This window comes from Crocodylus siamensis, chromosome 1, assembly GCF_052110815.1.
Source record: "Crocodylus siamensis isolate JL-2025a chromosome 1, ASM5211081v1, whole genome shotgun sequence".
NCBI lineage: Eukaryota > Metazoa > Chordata > Crocodylia > Crocodylidae > Crocodylus > Crocodylus siamensis.
The window spans coordinates 17,560,436-17,582,500 of NC_143395.1; the positions used below are offsets into that span (position 1 = coordinate 17,560,436).

General features: G+C 41.5%; 1 protein-coding gene and 1 long non-coding RNA gene across 2 annotated transcripts; one reads left to right on the plus strand and one right to left on the minus strand.

Moving 5' to 3' along the window:
- Positions 1-546: 546 nt before the first annotated feature.
- LOC149872615 (uncharacterized) lies at positions 547-21,555 on the minus strand. Its single transcript, XR_016439782.1, has 3 exons — positions 21,446-21,555; positions 7,973-8,122; positions 547-675 (listed from the first exon to the last, which is right to left on the minus strand). It is a non-coding gene; the product is annotated as an uncharacterized LOC149872615 (long non-coding RNA).
- On the plus strand, positions 4,659-19,364 carry LOC149872616 (uncharacterized). Its single transcript, XM_090031367.1, has 20 exons — positions 4,659-4,748; positions 4,986-5,113; positions 5,684-5,827; positions 6,348-6,431; positions 6,962-7,129; positions 7,198-7,294; positions 7,408-7,631; positions 11,465-11,618; positions 11,699-11,907; positions 12,004-12,121; positions 12,245-12,450; positions 14,237-14,354; positions 14,551-14,720; positions 16,507-16,580; positions 16,659-16,786; positions 17,418-17,607; positions 18,093-18,234; positions 18,519-18,615; positions 18,965-19,058; positions 19,161-19,364. The coding sequence occupies exons 1-19, from the start codon at positions 4,661-4,663 to the stop codon at positions 19,033-19,035; spliced, it is 2,610 nt and encodes an 869-aa protein (XP_089887493.1). The 5' UTR covers positions 4,659-4,660; the 3' UTR covers positions 19,036-19,058; positions 19,161-19,364.
- Positions 21,556-22,065: the final 510 nt, after the last annotated feature.

Sequence of the window (22,065 nt, forward strand, 5' to 3'; positions counted from 1 at the left end):
TTGCTTCCCCATAATAACCTATGGGCAAAACATCGAAACAGCATCAAAACAGCAAAACAGTTTCGATGAAACGAAATGGAACAGTGCTTTTGAAATGAAACAAAACTCGAAACAAAACACTGTTCTGTCAAATCATCAAAATGGAAGTCGAATTGGAACGGTGCTGTTTTGCACAGCCTTCATAAGAAGCACCTTGCCAAGCTAACCTGCAAGTTGTAGGCCTTGTACAAACCCAAGGTAGCCTCAGCTTTTTTTTTTCTGGGACTTAAAAGTAGGTTTGGGAAGTTAAGTCTATTTGTAGCATCTCAAAGGTACAATGCAAATGTTACTACATAAATAAAAGGAGCACTATTGATTTTGTGTGTAAGAGGTTATGCAGCACCCTTCAATAATTAAACACATTGATTGGCTGATTATGGCATTATTAATTATTATCATGTATTATTTATATTCTACTGTTGGTGTGAATGGTGCTCTGCAGAAAAGTTCATTGTCCTGAAGAGCTAAAAATGCAAAAAGCTGCAACAGATGAATGAAGCATGAAGGGAAGAAGCATAAAAGCAAGGAGGCTGAGTGTCCTAGGTGAGCCAGCGCCTGTTCCCTGAGCAAGGCGAAGTCCATCCTGGCATCTTGCAAATTATAAAGCAGGATGGGTTACTCTTCATGTGCTGGTATCTGAAAGAGAGAGAAATAAGATATCAGGTATGAGGGTCTTGGGCTCCCTCATGAGGACACTTTTGAAAACTGCAACATAACATGCCAGGAATGTGCAAGCACTTCCTTGTATTGCACCCGTCACTTCTGTGCTCTTTGCTCATCTGAAGTAGAAAATAAAGCCCAAGATGTTGTACATGATAGCCTAAAACAAAAACATTTGTAGTCTAGCAAATCTAGCTATGGAGCAAACTTCCACAGCAGAGCAGACAAATCTGACCATCTTGCAGAAATAGTGCCAAACCTTACTCTTGGCAAAAGCCTTTCTGCCACAAGAAAGACACTCAGCAGTGATGTTCCTTTCTGTCTAAAGCCCATAGCAACCACACAGACACAGAAGAAAAATAAAGGAAATGAAAAAGCCAAGTTAAACAACACTTCTCCCATCAGTGTTTTGATCTTGAAAAGGAAGAGGCTTCAGTAACTTGACAAAATCCAGCATTGGGTTCCTATATGTAGAAGTTGATCGGCAGTGGTTCTAAAGCTCTAAAATCGAAAGAAAGAGGGAGAATAATTAACTAAATATCATAATAATCAGGGATCCCATGTCACCCTAGACCTTTTCTATCTTTTTAAAACTATAGTATTTAATAGACTAACTAGGTGCCACTCTGCCCTGCCTTCTGCCTGACTTCAGACTGACACCCCTAACTACCTTTCTCCAGTGTAGTATTTGCAAGAGAAAATAGTCCTTAGGGCAATATCCCATGATATACAGGGGGTTCTGACTTCTGAGAGACCAAAAATATTCTTGTTTCAACGTACAAACATAACACCCCTTCTACAATTGTGTCAGGATTATGTTCCCAAATGCTGCACAAATGCTATGAAGAAACAAAGGCTATCGTGGTATGTTTGTAATCATACACAGAGTCAAGACAGACCTATTCATACACCCTCTTAAAAAAAGCCAAAGCCTGAGACTAAACTATGTCATATTCTATACTTAAGCGTACGCTCCTTTTTTTAATTAGATTGTCGACTTCTCAAGTATGGCTCTGATCCTACAAAATACTTACACACTTGCCTATTTTTAGTATGATAAGTTTTATTATGGTAGGCTTTACCTTTAATTGCTTATACAATAGTAATATGGGTTTTATAATGGAGAACTTGAAAGACAAGACCATTTTTAATAAGGTGGTATAAAAATATATAGACTCACATTAATGGTTATTGACTAAAATCTGACTTGGTTTTCTCTGTAGCTATTTCAAAGCGCTTTGGAAAATTATGACTTTGATCCTGGTAGTACAGCAACTCTGTAACTAAGTTCACCACCCTCTATCATACATTCAGAACCTGAAGTAATAGGATCTGCTTTACTTTAAGTCACTTCTGAAGAAACAGACAAGTGTCTGTATAATATTTAGAGGAACTTTGAAACCAGGAGGTCAAATGCCTAAACCTTCAACTCTCTTCACTCCACACAGTGTGGAGAGGAAGAGAGGGAAATATATACAATAGCCTGATTTAAAGTAAACAAAGCTAACTGCACCCCTTGGGACCTATAAGTTTCCAGATACTTTTTTATTTCTTACTGTTGTAATGAGGTGTTAATGGGCAGGGAGCATCTGCAAACGCTAGGAGACAGAACTGAAGGAGATCCCTTAGGGCTAGTGAATTTCAAACTGTTTTTTCTAGACTTTATTAAATGCCTCTTGCCTCTAACTAAATGATCAGTGCCACCCAGGAATCCGCAAGAATGATATCTAAAGCAACAAGGATAGGAAGGAGTTTAATTAATGAATAACATGAATAAACAGGTGAATTAAATTGCAAGTGTATGGCTAGGGAGCATCTGCAAGTGACTTACATCAGTATAAAGATGGAGACTTTGCTTTCATCCTCATTGCAAGTTTAAAGCCTTGAGAATGCAGTCAAAATACAGCTGAAAATTGATTTGAGGTTTCTCTGCTCTTTGTAAAAGTAAGAGGAGAAGAAAACAATACAGCTAGTAGCTGAGCTAAAGGGCAATGGTGCTAAAGCTTATACTGAGGTGAGTGTTTGCACTTCTGTGAATGATGGATTATTGTCTCTAGAGTGCAAACTGTACTAATTTGATTTTTTTTTTCTCTCCCCACCCCCTGTAGTTTTAACAAGCTCTACTTTGGGAAATTAATTATTATTAAATCAAAATCGCAAAGCCTGCTTTAAGCGAGTCTTGAACTTGTTTAAATACAGCTTTGCCTAAGTTAAGAAATCTGCTACTAATCCAAACTGATGCATATATAACCTTTCTCTTGTAGGTTGTTACTACTAATAGGGGTATTAGCCTCTGAAACATGGACCCAAGATAGGTCAGGTAACTATCTTGTGAACTGCCTTGAAACTGCATGTACTCCTTTCTGAGCTTGCTGTGGTCTTTCAGTAGGTGGTGCTCTGTACCTTAATGCCCCAGCTGGGTTTTAGAGACTGCTAGTATGTGGCTATTCAGCTTAAGCTCCTTGGCTTTAATGTTAAGTACTAGTGTCTCTTAAAGACCTTTCTGTTTAGACTGCGCTAATAAAGAAACGTAGAGTCCCCAGATGCTAATGGACAAAATGAATATTCAACAAGAGAACTTCATTCATTCAGTCCTGTTCATTGTTTGTGCTGCATCCTAGAGTGATGGGGGAACACGGACTCTTTCTCAGGCTCAAACTATTAACGCGATCATGAAAGTCTCTGTTTCTTCACTTGGCTAAGACTGGGTCCTTTGTTAACTCTCAGTCTGCATAAACCGTGTAAACTAATCTTTCTTCACAAAATAGGACTCGTTTTGCCTAACTAATGTAAGGCTAAGGAGGAAACTTGAAAGCGAACATGCTGATGTAGAGCAGTGGTTTCTAAATCTCTTCAAACCAATAGAGCACTTCTTGAAGCCCACCATGCACTCTTCTCAAACTCCTAGTTAAAAATGGATGAGGACAAGTGCAATTTGCAGACCAATGTTTTGAGAACTACTGCTCTGGAGTCACAATTACCCGCATCCACATGCTGCCTCCCAGTTCACTGTTATCAACCCACTGTCTATACTACAAACTTGCCACACTGCTCCATGTAGGCTGCCTCTGCATCAGAAGAGATGTAACCATGTCTGCATGGTAATCTGAGCAACCCACCTAACACTGTTGCTGGGTAGTACTAATTTTCTTCCCCTTGACATAATATAAATGCAGCTTCACTGCTTCTGGTTGGCAATGTGTGGAACATTGTGATATGTTTGAGGGTATCACTTCCTGGCATGTTAAGTTTTTGGCAGTATAGACATGCTGTAGTCCCTAGTTTCTTCCTAGCAGATCTCAGTCCTCCAAATGCCACTATATGCAACTACTCATATGGATGTACCCTGTCTTCAATAGGATTCTTTGTACATAAAGTCATTTTTATAGAAACAGTGGGGTTTTAACTTCTAACAATAACCTAGTGTGTTCTAAAACTTCTAGACAGTGGTAGATCTCTTTGGATGATATTCAACTATATTGTAACTGTAGGTTGTAAAAATCCAGCTCTTGCTGGAAGTGCCATTTGCCTCCCCCCAAGGCAAAATATAACATAATCAATGTAAATATCTGGAAGACTTCCCCCCCCCCCCCCCGCCCAAAGGCTAAATGGAATTGATGTGATCAATTCTTTCTATCCATACTTGACTTGTGTCACTATTGTTTCAGCACATTGCTCATGCTGGACTCCTACTTGGGGGAGGAAAAATGCCTTTTTTCCAATTTAAAACAAAAACCTCTTTCAGAAAGGAGGCACACTCAAGACCTGAATTCTAAAGCTACTTTTCAAAAAAAAAAAAAAAAGTAAACTACATGGCTGTCTTTCTTTGAAATCCCAAGGGTTAGAATATGGCCATGGAAAAGTGTCGGTTGCATACATTACTTGGGGGTTACTTGGATGAAAGATATTATAGAAACAGAAAATTGCTGATTGTCTTATCAACAATGTCAATACAGGCTTCATGAGCTCAGAGTGCCTGGGGAGCCTCTTGAGGATCACATTGAGTGCCAATTACTTTGATGACAAGTATCTGACCTTTGCTGCTGTTGGTAAGCTAAGCATGGGGTCCAAAGAGGGGAGTGGAGGGGGAAGGATGGTCCTTCTTTGGGGTGGGGTTGGAAGGAAGCTGAAATTTGGCATGGCGCGCACACCAGAACAAACCTGAAATGACTCTCTATTAAACTGGCTAATGCTGTGCAGGAATATCCAAGAAAATAAAAAAATGCATCTCTTAGTGACAAGCACTATAAAGAGCTCCTTAACACACCTGAAAAACCCATTCACAGACCAGTTTGGCACAATCTGGGAGATAGATGAGGCTCTGGCATCACAGTGTGGCTACACAATAGTCTACTACTACTGGGGTACTATTGAATTCCGTGCTTCCATTTTAAGCTGCTATTCACATATTGAGGTAAGGCTTCTATATTTGGTCTATGGCAGTTGTGTTGTGATCAGTAACTCCAACCCATGCAAATCACTAGACGTTTACCATTTCCTGCAGAAGACACTGGTAATACAGTGTATTCTCCATTACTGAAACTTAGCGGCTATTTTAACATACTTCCTTAGGCCCCTCGGTGGTTATTTCCAAGCAACTAGGTATATTGCGATAACAGCTCTTGAAGCTCCGCTACAAAATGCAATCCAGCATGCAAACAAAATCCCCTTTGTTGTGAAAAGGCCTTGAGAAAGCTATCTATGCAACAGAAATAGATTTGTATATCTGACTTGACATTAAGTGTCCCAATATGCTGGCTATAGGGTTTTAACTTTGTATAAACTCACATTGGAAGATATGGATACAGTTTTTGAAGGGTCTCTGGCATCCGTTTGGACACCATTCATTGAATAGTGTCTACTGCAATATAGAAATGTTTTTAAGTTACCCTGTTAAAACTGAGAAAATGGACTTAAAATAGAAGATGGCCATGGCAAGTCACAGATGAAGGCATTGTGAATAAGAACTGTTCTGCCCTTGCAGGGTGATGTGTTCACAGTAACTGTGCAAATCAAAGTGTCTACTAATCCTGACATGAAAAATGCCGCAACTCACTCAAAAACTGTGAGTTGTCTTTATGATTCATGGCGTCCAAGAGAGCTAATATGTGAAACAAACTACATGGAGGTAAGTGCTTGAACATCTTGGCCTTTCCTGGGGAAGTAGGATCTTGGATGTGCCCTTGGAAGGGTTGCTTGGCCAACAACGCATCTATTAGTTCTGGTGTTCTGGATCAGCTATGGCTTTTGCTTTATACTGGCAAAGTCTTTAATGAACAGCAAATAACCTTTCTTAACTAATGCTAAACTTTGCGGAATTGGGAAAAGAAACTGTACTGCATCACAGCTGTAGCTTAGAGTTGCATTTCTAAGCACCCCTGATTAAACTAAAGTACCACAGTGTCCAAGAACTGGACACCTACATTCCTTTAACAAATTTTAAAATGTCACCTTTCAGTAGGTTCAATGGGTCTCTCTCTTTGAATGTGGTAAACAATGGCAATGAGTGGTGAAGCATTTTTTTCATTCTAAAGACTAATTAACTAATCCTGCCTAGAAGCAGGAACTCTGTGGATGTGCTGGACTGAAAGGAGAAGGGAGAAAGTAAGCTGGTTTTTAAAATTATTGACAGACCTTTCCTCTTCAAGGTCTCTGTTAGGAGGAAAGTACCACAGATCATGCCAGAGATCATCGAGGATGAACCTGAGGACTGGGCTCTAGCTTTTCCAGAGGTAAAAGGATAGCTTCTATGCTAGCTATTTTGGCTTCACAATATCTGTGCATCATATGTATGGTGTAGCCCTTGGATTCTTATACTTTACTCCAAGTATGATCTGTGGCCTCTAGTGTTAAGTTTGTTCCACAATTTCTTCATTTTAGGAGCTCTTCCTGGCAAGATTGGGGGGGGGGGCGATGGCTTCAGACTGCTTTGCTGAGTATCCAAGGCCATGTCTTCTACCTCTCCCACTGAGAAAATAAGCCCTTTCGCTTGCTTGCACTGGGGCATGCCCAAAACCTGCAGTTGGCAGCATAAATAGCTCCAGAGTAGCACTGGGCCATAGTCAGAACTTGAAGAAAGCTCTCTGAAAAACTTATTGCTATTCAAAAAGAACAGCAGGCAAGGAATTGCAGATACTTCACATGGGGAAAACTCTTTTTGAACTTCTATGGGAGACTGGCACTACATAAAGAAGGAAAATCTAAGGGAATGAATTGGAGATCAAAAATCCTGTGACTGCTTTTGCTATTGTCTCTGATTCAGGCAAGGGAAGGCACAGCTTCTCTCTGGCAAATTGTGTTTCATCTGCCAGCTGGAAAAAAAGCTCTGCTCGTGAGCGATGCTATGGATGCTGGCTATGGACTCAACACAACTGATACCAGGATTTTGCTGCGAGTACCGTACAGTGCTGCAGAAGCTCAGCTAGTCAAGGTTGGTACAGTTGTCGAGGTCCCGCATAGCATTGTTTAGTACAGCTCTAACAAGATCAACCCTTGCAGGTCCAAGGAGTAACCTTTTCTACTGTGAGATCAAGTACATTCTACAAGCAGCGATGGATGATCTTTATGGCAGACACAGCTGTGGCATGTCCAATAGGTGAGACGCCAAGTACCTTTCCGTTCTAAACTGACACCAAATGCTCATGAGGCACAAAGATAGGCCTAGCTCAACCCATGCCTGTACTTCTCTTAATATTCCTAAAATTTAAGATGGTGTGGACTACACTAATGATACAATCACATGGAGTGTTCCAAAAAATGTTCATCCCCTGTCTGCTGGAGCTACTGGTTTTGAGGATGTGCTCATTGAAGTTGGAGTGGATCTGCACAAACTCTCTCCCACAGAAATTGCTTCCAGGAAGTATGTTGTATTAAATGACAGTGATGTAATTACCATCAAGATACCCATAGGTGCAGAAGGTGGCTACTACAAGGTTGGTGCTTTTTACATCGGGCTGCATTTCAAAATGCTAACAACTGGGGGAGGAGAGGCTAAGTCTTGATCCTCTAGTGCAAGGGTGACCTACCCATGACATGCCACAAAATGCTTTAGCAGACTCTGCATGTGGTGCACAGCAGATCAAGGCACAGACGGGGCACAGAGCAGGAGACTGGGCAGGGAGCAAAAAGAGTAGCAGACCCAGGCTGGAGGGGATTTGGAGTGGTACTTTTGAGAGGGTACAGAGCTAACTTATGGCATGTTGGTGAAAAAGGTTGGCTCCCACTACTCTAATAAGATGGCATGGGGGGGCGGGGCATCCAAGGTCAATAACACCTTTTGGTCTCAGGAGTGTAATGTGATCAAAGGTGAGGGTCCTCTTGTCTAAATCATTCACTGGGAATGTCCTAACAGCTCTGTTAGCAAGTTGTTCTCGCTCTGCCTTGCTGCTGCCTTGCTGTCTTTCAGTCCTGGTTCTCCTTCCCCCTGCCAAAAAAAAAAAAAAAAAAAATCCATTTAGGCAAAATAGAATTGAAATGATATAATTTGACATGGAAAAACAATGCGGGGGTGGGGGAAGCTGTATGTTGTTGTCCATCCCATGTGTGGGGGGGGGGGGGCGGGTGGAAATTCAGTGAGATGTGAATCCAACTGTTTCTGCTTGGCCACACCAAAAAAAAATTAATTATTTTCCCCTACCCTATTTAAGATACCAATTAACTATGGAACACCTTGATGGCAAATCTGACAGCTAGTCACTCTTAGCTGAGGGAGAGGCTGCCCCCTGATTTGGATACTAGGGGCAACACAACATAAACTTCTGTTGCTACCTAGAGATCCTAAGCCTCTCAAGGGGACAGTGCACCAGGCTCTGCCAAAGTGGGCTGACCTGCTTGGAGTTGAGAATCTTCTGCAGCCCTGTATTCCTGCTCCCGGAGAGAGTGCTTCTGCAGGGTGTTTGGTTTTTTTTTTGGCAACTGTTGATTCATAGAAGTTAGGAGCTAGAATGGACTTCATGAGATCATTGGGTCCAGCCCTCCTGCTCGAAGGCAGGAAAGACTGCTGAGGTCAGATGACCCTGGTGGTGTGGGGGTGTTCAGTCTTCTTTTGAAGATCTCCAGGAAAAGTGACTGTACCACCTCTGGGGAGAGAGTCTGTTCCAGACTCTGGACATGCTAGCTGTAAGAAGGCTTTTCCTTACGTCTAATCTGAAGCAATCTTCTGTTAGTTTATAACTATCATTCCTAGTCTTCCCTTGGTGAACAGATGTTCTCCTAGCCCCTGATTTTTGCCCCTTTTATATAATTAAAGGTTGCCACCAAGTCCCCTATGAGTCTCTCTTCTTTTCCAGGCTGAACAGTCCCATGTCCTTCAGCCTCTCCTTGTCTATGGTTTGTTCTTCAGACCTCCAGTCATTCATGTGGCTCTCCTTTTGGACTCTCTTTTTTCAGCTTCTCTATATCCCTCTTGAAGTGTGGTGCTCAGAACCAGATGCAATACTCCAGCTGTGGGCACACTAATGCTGAGTAGAGTAAGTGGATGACATCCTTAGTCTTGCTTGTGATGCATTGGCTGATGCATGCCAGAGTGGTGTTCATTTTGCTGGCTATAGCATAGCATTGGTGGCTCATGTTCATTTCGTGGCGACCCGCCAAGCCTCTAAGTATGTTGTAAAGCGCTTCATATGGGGAGAAATAATCCACATTTCTCACTTCTAAACATCATCAGGTTTAGAACTGCCCACTTCACAAGCCTGTCCAGGTCAGCCTGTATCCTCAGGCTGTCTTGCAGCATGATGGCACTCCCCCATAACTTGGTGTCATTTGTGAACTTTGCCACTTTCCATATCCAAATCATTGATGACAGTGAAAAGCACTGATCCAAGTACTGAGCTTTTAAGGATACCACTGGTCATCTTTCGCTATATTGACTCAATTTAATCTATTAACACTTTCTGGGTCCAATCTTGGAGCCAGTTTCCCAGCTGCTGGACTGTTAAATTGTTGAAGCCACAATTTTCTCAATTTAACCATGAAGACCTTGGGAGGCCAAATCAAAGAAGATTTTGAAATCCAAGTGCATGATGTCGACCTCATCTCCATTATCCAGGTGGTGAGTTACCTGATTTGTAGAGATGAGGTTAGTTGGGCATAACCTGCCTGCCACAAAGCCATGTTGGCTGTCTTTTGGAATGCTGCTTTCTGTTGGCTATCACTGATGGATTTTTTTTTTTTTTTTTAGGGATCACACTAATTAACCTAAAATTCACTGGATCCACCTTCCTTCCTCCCTCTCATGAAGACGGCCACCACGGTGGCCCTCTTCCAGCGTTCTGGGACCTCACCCAGGTGCCATGAGCTCTTAAATAGCTTTACAATCAGTCATGTAATAACATCAGCCAGTTCTTTCAGCACTCCCTGGGTGTAGTTCATCTAACTAGAGAGGCTGGATATCTACTAGGTATTCCCTCACAAGATCTTTGCTGACTTATAGGTGGGTGTTCACTCCTGTCTTGTCCATCCTGCTTCCTGTCAGACAAGTTTTTAATATCCTTGGTCTAGTGGAATACCAACATGAAGTATTCGTTTAGGGGTTCAGTTTTCTCCCAAGTGCCAGTTATTAGTTGTCCCATTGCATTCAGCACTGTTCCTACGTCTTCTGCACACACGTACACTTTCCTGCTTCCTACATGTATCTAAAGAAAGACTTCTTACTGTTGTTGACTTCTGCTGCAGTTTTTATATTTGGCTTCTGCCTCTGCTCTTCTAATCTGTTCCCTACTGCTACAGCTTCCATCTCTTTATAGGCTTTTTTTTTCTTATTCTTAAGGAGGTCCACAACCTCCCTGTTGAGCCAGAGAGGTCTCCCAGCCCTTCTGCTACCCTTCTTTATGGAGGGGAATGAATGTCCTTTTATGTTCCAAAGATCATATCCTGGAGAAATGACCACTCTTCTTGGACCCCCACCCCCCCTCCCCAAACGGACAAGGTGGGCCTTATCCACCAATCTCCCTGTAGGAAAGCTGACTTCTTAAATCAAGGATTTCTACCCTACTGATTTTTTTTTTTTCCCTGACTTGCAATGGATGGTGAAAGTGATTAGTCTCGTGGTCACTGTCACCCAGATGACCCTCAGTCCTTAGGTTACTCATCAGATCATCCCCTTCAGCTAAAACCAAATCCCAGGAGTGCCTTTCCCCTGGTCATCCCATACACTTCTTGAGTCAAATAAAGCTCCTCAATGCAAGTGAGGGGAACTAATGTGACCACTCGGGTCTAGTTGAGTGTTCTTCCCATGAGATGTCTGGGTAATTTGAAGTCGCCAATGACAACCATGTTCCCTAAGCATGCAACTTCTGCCTTCTGGATCATGGTATATGCATGAGAGATCACCCAGACCTTCAATGCATATGCCTAAGCGGGGGGGGGTGGGGGGGTATTTTGTTTTTGGAGGAATGGAAGCTGACCAGCCCTTATGTGCCCCCATCCCTCCCTGCCCCTTGTTTAGGCTACCGAGACAGTCTGGCCTTTGGATTCTGAGTCCAGATACTTGGTGCCTCCCATGGCTGTATTTGTATAAGCAAGTTGAATTGAAACTAGGTCTGCTGTGTGGCAGACAAGGCTTTTACCACTGAACCACAGGGGACTCTGGTTCTGCAGCAGAAGAGGGGTAAGCACCCTAATCAAAGCTTTCTCTTAACAATATTGTATTCTATTTAATAGATGCATATCTGTAGCCATCTTCATCTAGTACGTATCTACTTGACACTTTTTCAGAGGTGCAAGACCACAGTATAATAAAGGATGATGACTCGACTCTTGCTTTCAGACTCATGTAAGTGATGGAGAGCATGGGACCAAATATATCATCAACATGATTTTGGAACATCAGTGGCAAGATAACAGGTGGGGAGTAACGAAACATACCATAATTAAGAAAATTGAAGCTCCATTTAAACGCATGCAACTTAACTTGGTTAACAGTAAGTATCTGAGTACACTTTGATCTGGTAGCAGAACTTAGACCTAATTTAAAAGTTAATGACAAGCCACTCTTCCTTAGATACCAATTACAACACCAAGCTGGTCAATGTGACTGTTGGAATATTCCTCCCAGATGTGGAATTGGTGAACTTCACCATAGAAACGACAACAGTATCTGTTCCTGAAGCTCTTCAGTATGGCTATGAGATCTATGAGACTAGATATCCTAATGGAACTAAGAGCTACATAATAGAAGCTGCATTTGATGTGCCTAGCATTAAGAAAGAGGTATGGATTGAAGAGCTATTGTAGAATGGTGTATAGCCAGGATTAATACTCAGTTGTTCCTAAATATGACTTTTTTTTTTTTTTTTTTCTTCCTAGTACATGACTGAGGATTCAAGAATATACACTCTAAACGTTACACTTGGATTCATAATATATCCAACAAGCCAGACGTTCACTGTTCCAGTCATAATTGTTTCTGTTGTCAAGGATGCCGGTAAAGAAAACACTTGGCCTTTATAAATAGTTAGACTTGTAATACAGCTTGGTTGGATCCAAGAGAATTCCACTTTGGCTATATTTAAATTCCCCCATTTGTCAACCCTTAATTCTGTTGCAGTATTGCCTAGTGCAAGAGGATTTTGTGATGGGGAAAACCTTTATCTGACAGTTATTCATGGAAATGTGGATCAGAACTGGCTTCCATTCATCTCAGACTTGTACTTGTCACCAGAGGCTGCCCAAAAGTACAACTATGGATTGAATGATAATGGCACACACTTCACAGTTCGTGTCCCTCTTCATGCCCCTCATGTGCTATATGAGGCAAGTACGCATAAATATCCCTGTTACACAACAGAAGGTGGCTTTAAAAGCAGTAACCAAGATTATAACCTGCAGGTCCAATCCAGTTTAAGGAGTTGTGCCATTAGTCCTAAAGGGCTCCCCACTTTTGTGTGTAAATCAGGGAGCAGTGGTAATGTTAACTGCCATGGATGTGAGAGCCACAGCAACTAATTCTGTTGCCATTTTGTCCTGCTTCAAATTCTGGATCTGTAAGGAGCACTAAGTCGAATGTAGTTCTACACACCTGATTTCAAGTTCTTGGACTGACCACCCCACATGGCAGATTGGGCCTGAGTTTTGGTTTCGTTTTGAGTTGATCACCTCCCCACCACTTCTTTATTTTTTTTTTTTATTAGCAATTTAAAAAAAAGAAAAAGAAAAAAAACACATAACTAAAGTGTACTTTATTTCCAGTAACAGCTTGCTATTTTAATGACTAGGAAAGAAATAGAACTCCAATTCTTCAAATGAAATTTTGTCTACAAATGCATCCTGTCACTTGTCCCTTAACTTAAGGGAGAAGGTTTTAAAAAAAATCTGTTTGGGGGTGGAGTATTGGAGGCTTCCTTCCCTTCCACCCCGTTGGTAGTGGAAGAGAGGCTAATGACAACGAGAGGTTTTTAAACGGCTTATTTCTGAACAGGCTAAACTAGGAGCACTTGCAAAGCCTAAAATCTTTCAAGAACTCCCTTCCAAGAAGGCTTTGGATAGACCCTGTACCTCTTGTACCATCTTACCTAATGCTTCAGCAAACACTCACTTAAGAAGCCTTCTGCTTCTATTGGGCTTTCTTCCACTAAAACAAAAACAAACAAACAAAAAAATAAAAAATAAAAAAAAAGGTTGTAAGTGAAGTCTGTGCTTCCAAACAAGTCTCCCCTTTCCTTTCTGCAGCTGGAAGACTCAATTCCAGGCTTAGTTTAGCTGCCAAAATGAGCAAGGAGTTTCAAGGCCTTTGAAGATCACAGCTGAAAAGTGACAGATCTTCCAAAGGAACAGGGAGGCTTGAAGGAAGGTTCAGCAATAAGGGGACAACCAATTGGTATACATGCATACCAAAGTAGTGAAATTTGGGTAGCCTCTGTGAGGGTAACCAGTGACACCTTTCATATGCAATTACTTGAATCTGTTGGTTTCTATAGCCATACCTTGCATCTTTTACATCTTAGTTATTCAACTATTCTCTCCATTTGGAAGTGTGCAGTGTTTATACATCCAATCTGCCAGCTGGTCTGATTTAATAGTGACTTAAACAAACAACATAAATGTAAATCCTTTAAGTTTTAATGAGTACTACATGCAATAAACAGGGATGGCCTGGTCAACTTGGCTACTTGTAACAGAAGGTCGAATATAATGTGACAGCAAACAGTTGAGAAAATAGGCCTGAAGTTCCCAAGCTGTTCTTGAAATCCATGGGATTGGTAGCTAGCTTCCCCATGCTGAAGCACCTTTTAAGGATGGTCACTAGAGTAAGCTTTGATCAAGCCAAGCTACAAATTGAGGTAGTGCTAAATTGTCAGAACTCTAGTGCAAGTAGGACAAGAGTAAGCAAGGTAAGTATGCCACGCTGTAGTTTGGGTTTCATCCTCTGGCACCACAGAAGCAGATACTTCCCACTGATTTCAATGGAGTCAGGGCTTCACCCTTAGATTTCACTGTAAATATCACTTCAGTTTCACATAAGCCACTACTCATCTAGACCAAAATGCCTGTCACTTAATCTACTGATCAGCTTGTGGTGATTTTTTTTTCCTTCCTTTAGGATATTCATCCCTTGGGAATAATGACTTCATTTCATCTCACAATGAAGGATGACAACAGCCTGGCAGTTATGAGAGACTTCTCAATTTCCTGTAGATTCTCCACTAAAGAATTAATAGGTATCTCCCTTATGTGAATTAACCAGTACATGATGCATGCGCTGTTGGGGGGGTTTTGTAGCACTTCTAGTTTGAGCCAATAAGAGATTTTGTTCTTTAATCAAAATCAAACTTCCTTTTTTTGTTCAGAATTTCTCTTTGAATTCATGCAAATCCAACCATGCTTGTAAACATCACAAACCCTGCTTATTTTCAGATTGTCAGTCCAATGGAACAATGACTGTCACTGCAATTAAACTGGCAGGAATTGAAGACCTGAACATGAGCTTGTTTCACTTGAGAGACCAACAGTGCAAGCCTGCTTTGGTGACAGAGAGGGCTGCAACTTTCATTTTCAATGTAAACAGCTGTGGAACAACTAGAAAGGTAAAAACTGCAGCTGGAAACTTACCTTTATCTAAAGAGGGCAGATTGCTAGAACAGAGTGTTTTTGTTTTACAAAACCACAACCATGAGAAGTGGAAAGCTGTTCCCCTTACCCTATTTCTGACCTTGCACACTTGCTGAAAATTACTGAAAGACTGAGGAAGGTACTGTGCAAGCCAGTCTTCAGTTTGATACTTTTAATAATGATGGCCTTAAGATGGCCACATGCAAGTAGCAATATATTTGTTGATTTTAAGCGGGTGTAAAATGTTGGCCACAACTAGCAAAGGTCTGAATTGGGATGTGAGGAAGAAAAGGCCACAAAGCAAAGATTGCACTGTAGTAACTGGAATATATGTGCAAAACATCAAGTGAGCCTGTCTTATGGTAATATAAATTGATTATGCTCGTTCCCCATGCTGAATGGTGGGGGGGAGGGGTTTATGACGCCTTGCTCTGCATCTGCACGTTGCCATATGGTGATGTTGCTACAGTGCCATGCTTCAGTACTTGTTTTAGGAAGTACTGAAGCATGGTACAGTAACCACCCATACTGCACTGTGCACACAGGGCACGGCTGCATTTCGCCGCTATGTTGCTGTAGCGGCATGCAAAAATGGAGTGTACTGCTACAGCAACATAGCTGCTGATTGCACGTAGACCCACATGACTGCTACATTGCTGTGGCACGCAGTGATGTCTCCCTATGGTGGCAGAGCAATGCGTTACATGTAGACAAGGACCCTTGAGAAACTAATCTCTTTCCATGAGGCACAGTGTAATTAGTGGATAATTCTCCCTCTACACATTCAGATAAAAGCACAATGGGCTCTAATGTGCAATTGCCCATTGTACCTCCTGCTATACCACATATGCCTGGTAGGAGGTGCAATTGTGGGACCGCGCATTAGATCCTATCATGCTTTATTCCTGGTAGAGGAGGAGCCTGACCCTATGCTCCCCTTGCATTAGCAATAGGCAAGCTCTTGCAGCTGGGAGCCCACTCAGCTGAAAGGTTCCCAGTCATGGGGCTATCCCCACATACCTCCCACCGCTGGGAGATCACTGCAGTGGTGATTCCTTCTGTCCCAGAAGTTTCATGAACCCCTTGGGCAGGAAAATCTTGCTACATCCTGCAGCTGCTGGGTCCCAGCACCAGGAGGCATGCTGCAGAGCCTCAGTCCACAGCTGTGGGACCCTGGATCCCGGCATTGTCCCACAGCTGTCAGGACCTAGAGTCCAATGCTGCTGGGGATGAGAGTTCCAGGACTTGCAGACCTGGTTGGGCAAAGTGCATCCCTGCAGTTGATATTTGGGGGGGTCCCAATGCATGGGAGATGCTATATGTGCACACTTAAGTTTGATAGCGATCACCTCAAAAATTGGTACACATTTTTTGAGGTCTAACTTTTTATAGCTAGTTGGAGTTTGTTATTGCATGTTGAGTATTTGCACATGTAGCTGGTCTCAAGGCAATTGCATGATACCTGTAACATGTAAAGGGTGCCCAAGAGGCACATCCATGCACTATTGGAATGTAACTATTCTGCAGCTCTACCCCAGCAACTATCATTGACCAACATGCATGCTTCTGGGGTTTGGTGGGGTTGAGTTTCTGGTAGTCCTTATGTCAAGTCTCAGCTGACACACTACAGGTTAAAAAGCAATTGAACAAACATGAACTATTGATAACATACTGGGTATGGCAACACCTAGGGTTTTTCTAACTAAACTCCAGTCTTACTGCAGTCTTGTTGATATGCTTAGCAATACTGGTCTCTTTCAGTTTGAGAACAGAGTTATGACCTATGAAAATGATGTGCTCTACTTCAGACCTGACAGCAGCGTGCCAGCATATAAGTGAGTACCACTCCCCTGGAAAGGGAAAGAGGACTTGACCAACATGCATCCTAAATCTAAATTTTTCTCTCCCCACAGATTGAAATGTATTTGTCAGTATATGATAAATGAGACTACCCTGGTACAGTATGGAATTAAAAACAACCCAGCACCCAGTGTTGGGCCAGGGTTTGGATCCCTTGCTCTGATCTTTAGGCTGTTCAAAGGTAACGTTTAATGATTTTGGGGGGGGAATCTAAAAAATGGCTTAATTTGTGGGATGGCTGAGAGGAATGAGAGAGATGGGATTTGTACAAACAGCTTCTCAATGCATTATTACTGCTACAAATGGCTCTGCTCTGCCTTAATACTCTTTGCTCCCCCATGTACTAGGGGGTTACATGGCAAAAATGAAGTCATGGCTTGCCTTAAGAAAGGTGCCTTGAGACCTGTGTAAGGCAGTAACAAAACTGGGGGGGGGGGACAAGTCAGTTTTGCTAGGATACAATAGTAACCCTAATAATCTATTACTCCTCCTAAAATCTCACTGCTCAGAATCTGTTGATCTTTCTGAGTGAGGCAGTGTCTCCTACAGGTGAGGTAAAGAGGAGGATCTTAATTGCCGGGGCTTTGATATCTTCTCTACAGCTCTCCTTCCTCCCTTCCACTATCGCTTCTAGTCATATATTCCCTCACACCCACGGGCTGATGCCTAAAAACAACTATAGCTGCCTCTGTAACAGAATAATTTGGTGGCATAGGAACATGACATGCCATGATGCTCAAGAAAGAATCATCTAATATAGGAAGGTTTTTTTGGGGGGTTTTTTGGGTTTTTTTGTTAATGTGTTCTCTTAGAGGGGACCTATTCTGAAGCCTACAAGGAAGTGGACTATCCTGTAGCAAAATTCTTGAAGGAGGCCCTGTACTTTGAAATTGAACTACTCAATTCTGAAGATCCACAGCTAGAACTACAGCTAGAAGACTGCTGGTCTACAAATTCCCAAGATGGAGACAGTCATCCACAGTGGGCTATTATTACAAATGGGTAATCAAAGATCCTTATCCCTAGTGTGACTGCCAAAGCTTAAAGATCTCTCATTGCCTAAAATATGATTGAGGGTGGAGGGGGGGGGAATGCAGTTGTGACTGTGAAGACAGTTGCTCTTACCTTCTGCAACCCTCACTCCTTTCAAGCAGATGGAAACACTGACATCGGGTATGCCTTTTCATGAAGAGGCATACTACCACTACCACTACCACTACCACCACCACCACTCCTGAGTTTGTCTAAACTCAGGGTTAATCATGGCTGCTGCCAAGGCCAATCATCTATTTCTGCAAGTGGCTTGGATTACTGCACACTGGGGCAAAAGCTACTCAAATATAGTCTGGGCTGACTGGAGAAGTCTCAGTTCCCCTCTTTCCTTGCATCAGTCTTTAAGTTCTTATAAAGATGACACAAGAAGCTGACTAATATAAGGCCTCGGGTGCTAACCTCTTTCGTTTTTTGGGTTTTTTCCTTCTACGCAGCTGTGAAAACTCTGAAGACTCTTATCAAACCATTTTTCACAATGTATATCACAACTCAAGAATTAAGTTTCCCAAGCATCTGAAAAGATTTGAAGTGAAAATGTTCACTTTTATGCAGGGCACAAAAGCACTCCTGGAACAGGTCAGAGGCACTTTCTTCAGTCTTTCTATTGCTTGGTACTTCTTTTTTTTTTTTTTTATAGCCAACATTTACAGATAATAAATAAAATTATTTAAGCTTCTGAATAAGATCTAATCCTAGCCAAAGCTGGCAACCACTTCCTCAGGCAGTGATGCTATATGGGCAGCTAAGGCAAGACCTGAACTTGGAGGATGGAGGCCTTCCCTAAAGCCTATGCAACCAAACTCTTTGCAGAGTTAGTTGATATATTAAAGCTTTAAGAATGTCCTTTCGTTCTCTTGTAGCTGTACTTCCACTGTAGAGTGATAATCTGTGATGCTAGATGGCCAACTTCAGACTTCCTTTGTGCAAGGAGATGTATTCCCAGAAGAGAGAGGCTTGGTAGGTATAGGTGAACTTCTTGTAAACTGCTTCTCAACATGTATTCCTATGTAATAACTTCAGTACAAAATCTTTTTATGGTTGCTGAATGCTACAGATTACTTCAGACTAAACCATAAGGGGAAAACTCTTACAAATCGAGTGCCGAGGGTTTGAAACACTCCTGACCCCATCAGTCTTTCCTGCCCATGTGCAGGGGGCTGGACCCAATGATCTGTAAGGTCCCTTCCAGCCCCTAGCAACTATGAAACTTGGCAACTAAAACTGCAGGTACAGTATAAGTATGCACAATAAAAGCAGTCTTCAGTGTCTCTTCCAGATAATACCAATAACTAAAATGTTTCATTAGATCAGAGTGTTGAGACCCGCATGCATGGGCATGTGGCTTCTGGAGCAGTCGTTCTGGAAAGGAAAATGTGAATGTGATACTACTATTCAGCAAGGTAATATGAAAAACTCCAAACTACTTTAATGTACTAGAGTGCTGCTGTAGTAGTATATGGTAGGATATTCTGTTACAATAACTCTCTTCCTTTTTTTGACAGCTAAATATAGGAAAACATTGAACCCAGCCTACTCTCCATACAAAGATGAAAAAATGATCACTTCAAGCTATCGCCTGTCCCTCTTGTTCACTAACTGCAAGTGAAATCTGAAAAAGTACAACATGCAGTACAAGGAAAAAGTAAGACTAGATAGAGAAGTAATATTTAAATAGTTTGCAATACAGATCAGCCAATTAGACATTCATCTTTAGATCACTTTTTGAATCTAGTCTACCATTAAGTTGTTAAGGAGTCTGTGATGGAGTATTTCAGACTTTTTTTTTTTTTTTTTTTCAACCAGTAGAATAAGATGCTTTTCTAAGACCTTGGCCCAAAATCAGAACTGACCATTGGATACCCTATATCTTCAATGTCACCAAGTTGCTAATGAATTTTTACACATTGTATCCATCTCCTGCTAGCTATGTTCTTTGCTTTCTAAATGGAGATTAAGAATGTAGACAGCACTTCTAACAGACTGTGAGATGTTGACAGTTTGAATAAAGACGAGCAATGCTTTAAGAAATAACTCATTTTAATGTTCGACAAGGATTGCTTCTCTTCTCTCTACAAGGAGTTGCAAGCATTTGTGATAACACATGGGTGCAGTCAGGCAGCTGTTACTTTTTGCAAGACTGCTGTTTTAAAGAACTCCGAGTCGAGTCTAATCTATTTGGGAGGAAGCAGGGGTGGGAACCAGCATACTCTTGAATACCAGAGCAAGGACAGGTCAGGCATTTGGAATTTAATCTTTTTACCCATGGGTTAGCAAGCTTCACTAGCATTAAACAACCTTTAAATTTGTTTAATGTAGAAAGAGACAACACTCGCTATTTAGGCATAAGATGGCTCAAATACAAGTCCTACATCAAGACATAGTTTATAGCATCCCAAGTTGCTGAAATACCATCTTAAAACAGCACTGCAGTCAAGATCGTAAATCATTTTTTAAATGGAACTGAATATCACTTAACTTAATACCAGTGCAAATAGGTTTCACTGAATATGAAACTGTCATCAAAGTTGCTTGCTGAGGAGATGGCAAAAAAAAAAAAATGGCAGGGGGGAATGGAGGGACCTTCCCCTCTAAGGGAAATTCTTCTACGGCCTTTTTTACTTGAAATAAATAAACAGCTGCTGCTCCCAAGCAAAGAGACATTTGATAACTGTGTACTTTATTAATAAGAATAAGTGGGCTAGAGAAGAAGGGGGGGGAAATCTTGTTTTAAACTACTACAATCCTCCTATATAGTCTTTGAGAGCAAACATTTAGTACTCCCTATTTGTCAAAAGGGATTTTGAAATGAAGCAATTCCAACCACAAGTCTGACTGCTGGCAAGCATGGAATATATGAAGTAAGGGTATGTGTTCATTGCCACTAACGGATTCAACAAAAAATAACTCTTAGATTCTCAGTTGCATATTCATTCCTCACACTTCACCTTGACAGCAACCATGCCAGAAATGGAAGAAAATATATAGCGATCACTTGCATACTTCAATGAAATGATGGCCAAAGTGTAGTAAGGAAATAGTTCGTAGTAGCTCCTGCCCAGTTACAGACTAGTGAATTATTTTTTGCACAAACAGCCTTTTGTTGGGTGTTAAGAGCATAAGAATTGCCACTTACTGGGTGAGACTAAGTCCATCTTGCCCAGTATCCTGTCATATAGTGGCAGTGTGTGGATGCTAAAAGGGAGTGAACTAGGTAAGACCAGGGTTTTTTCTCTCTCTAATCCTTCTTTCAGCATTTTAAAGTCTACAAAGTTCTGACTTAGAGATGATAACCCTAACTCCTGTGCATCAATAGCTACTGAAGTCCCTTTTGTTCCAAGAATCTGTCCAACCCTTTTTAAAATCTGGCTAAACTGTCAGTCTCTATAACCTCTTGGGGTAATGAATTCTGATGTGAAAAAATAACTAACTTTTTTTTGTTGTTTTTAAACTTGCTACTTGTTAGTACAAGAGCTAGGGTCATAAAGGGGAAACTGAGCAACAGCAAATAATAACTTCCTATTTACTTGGTATTTTGTAAACCCTTATTATGGCCCTTCTCAAGTATCTATTTTTCTAAACTGAATAGGCCCAACATCTCTTTTAATCTCTCCTTGTGGAAGTCCCTCCCTACCAATAATCATCACTAGTAGAATATTAAATTGGTCCTTTTTGACATGGGCAGCAGGGACCTTGGAGAGAGAAGTTCTCTGGCAAAACTGGAGAACAGTTCCTTATCCTTCGGGGGGGAAACAACTAAGTCATGCAAAGAATAAAATGCTCTCCCTACCTGTCAATATGCTGTATCAAAAGAACACAAACCAGGCCTGCCTTGGTTCCCCTGAATAGCAACCCCCTTTTCCTCTACGGAGTTTTGCATGCTGAACAGGAATCCTTGGCCTATCGCAATGAAAGAGGCAGTACTCTGCTTTCTCTCCTGTTCTCTGCTAAGAATATAAATATTTCAATGTGCAACTAGGAATCCCTTTTTAAAACTTAAATTTTTACTTGACTTGTTATGAATGCAAACAAAGCTCCCATTCAAACAAGTGATTTTCTTCAGAGCCAATTCAAGGTTGGAGCAACTGCATAATAAATTCCACTCTTTGTTTTATGAGGGCCCCCGTCCTTGGTCTCTAAGTGCCTGAATAAAACAAGCATTGCAGAGTTGGTTCAGGTGTCTGCTTTCCACTGACCCTTAAGCTGAAAGATTCTAAATGATGCCTCCAGTAGAGGAGGTAGTGGTGCCTGTTGCTATAAAACCAAGGGAGTAATGAGAGAAAGCTACCTGAGAAGCAATGTGAGAACTTCAAATCAGAGGACCCTATATACTAAGGCACAACTCCTAAACTATTTTGGACTGAGCACTTTTTTTCCTACAGGGCTTCTGAGAATGAATCAAGTTGCTCT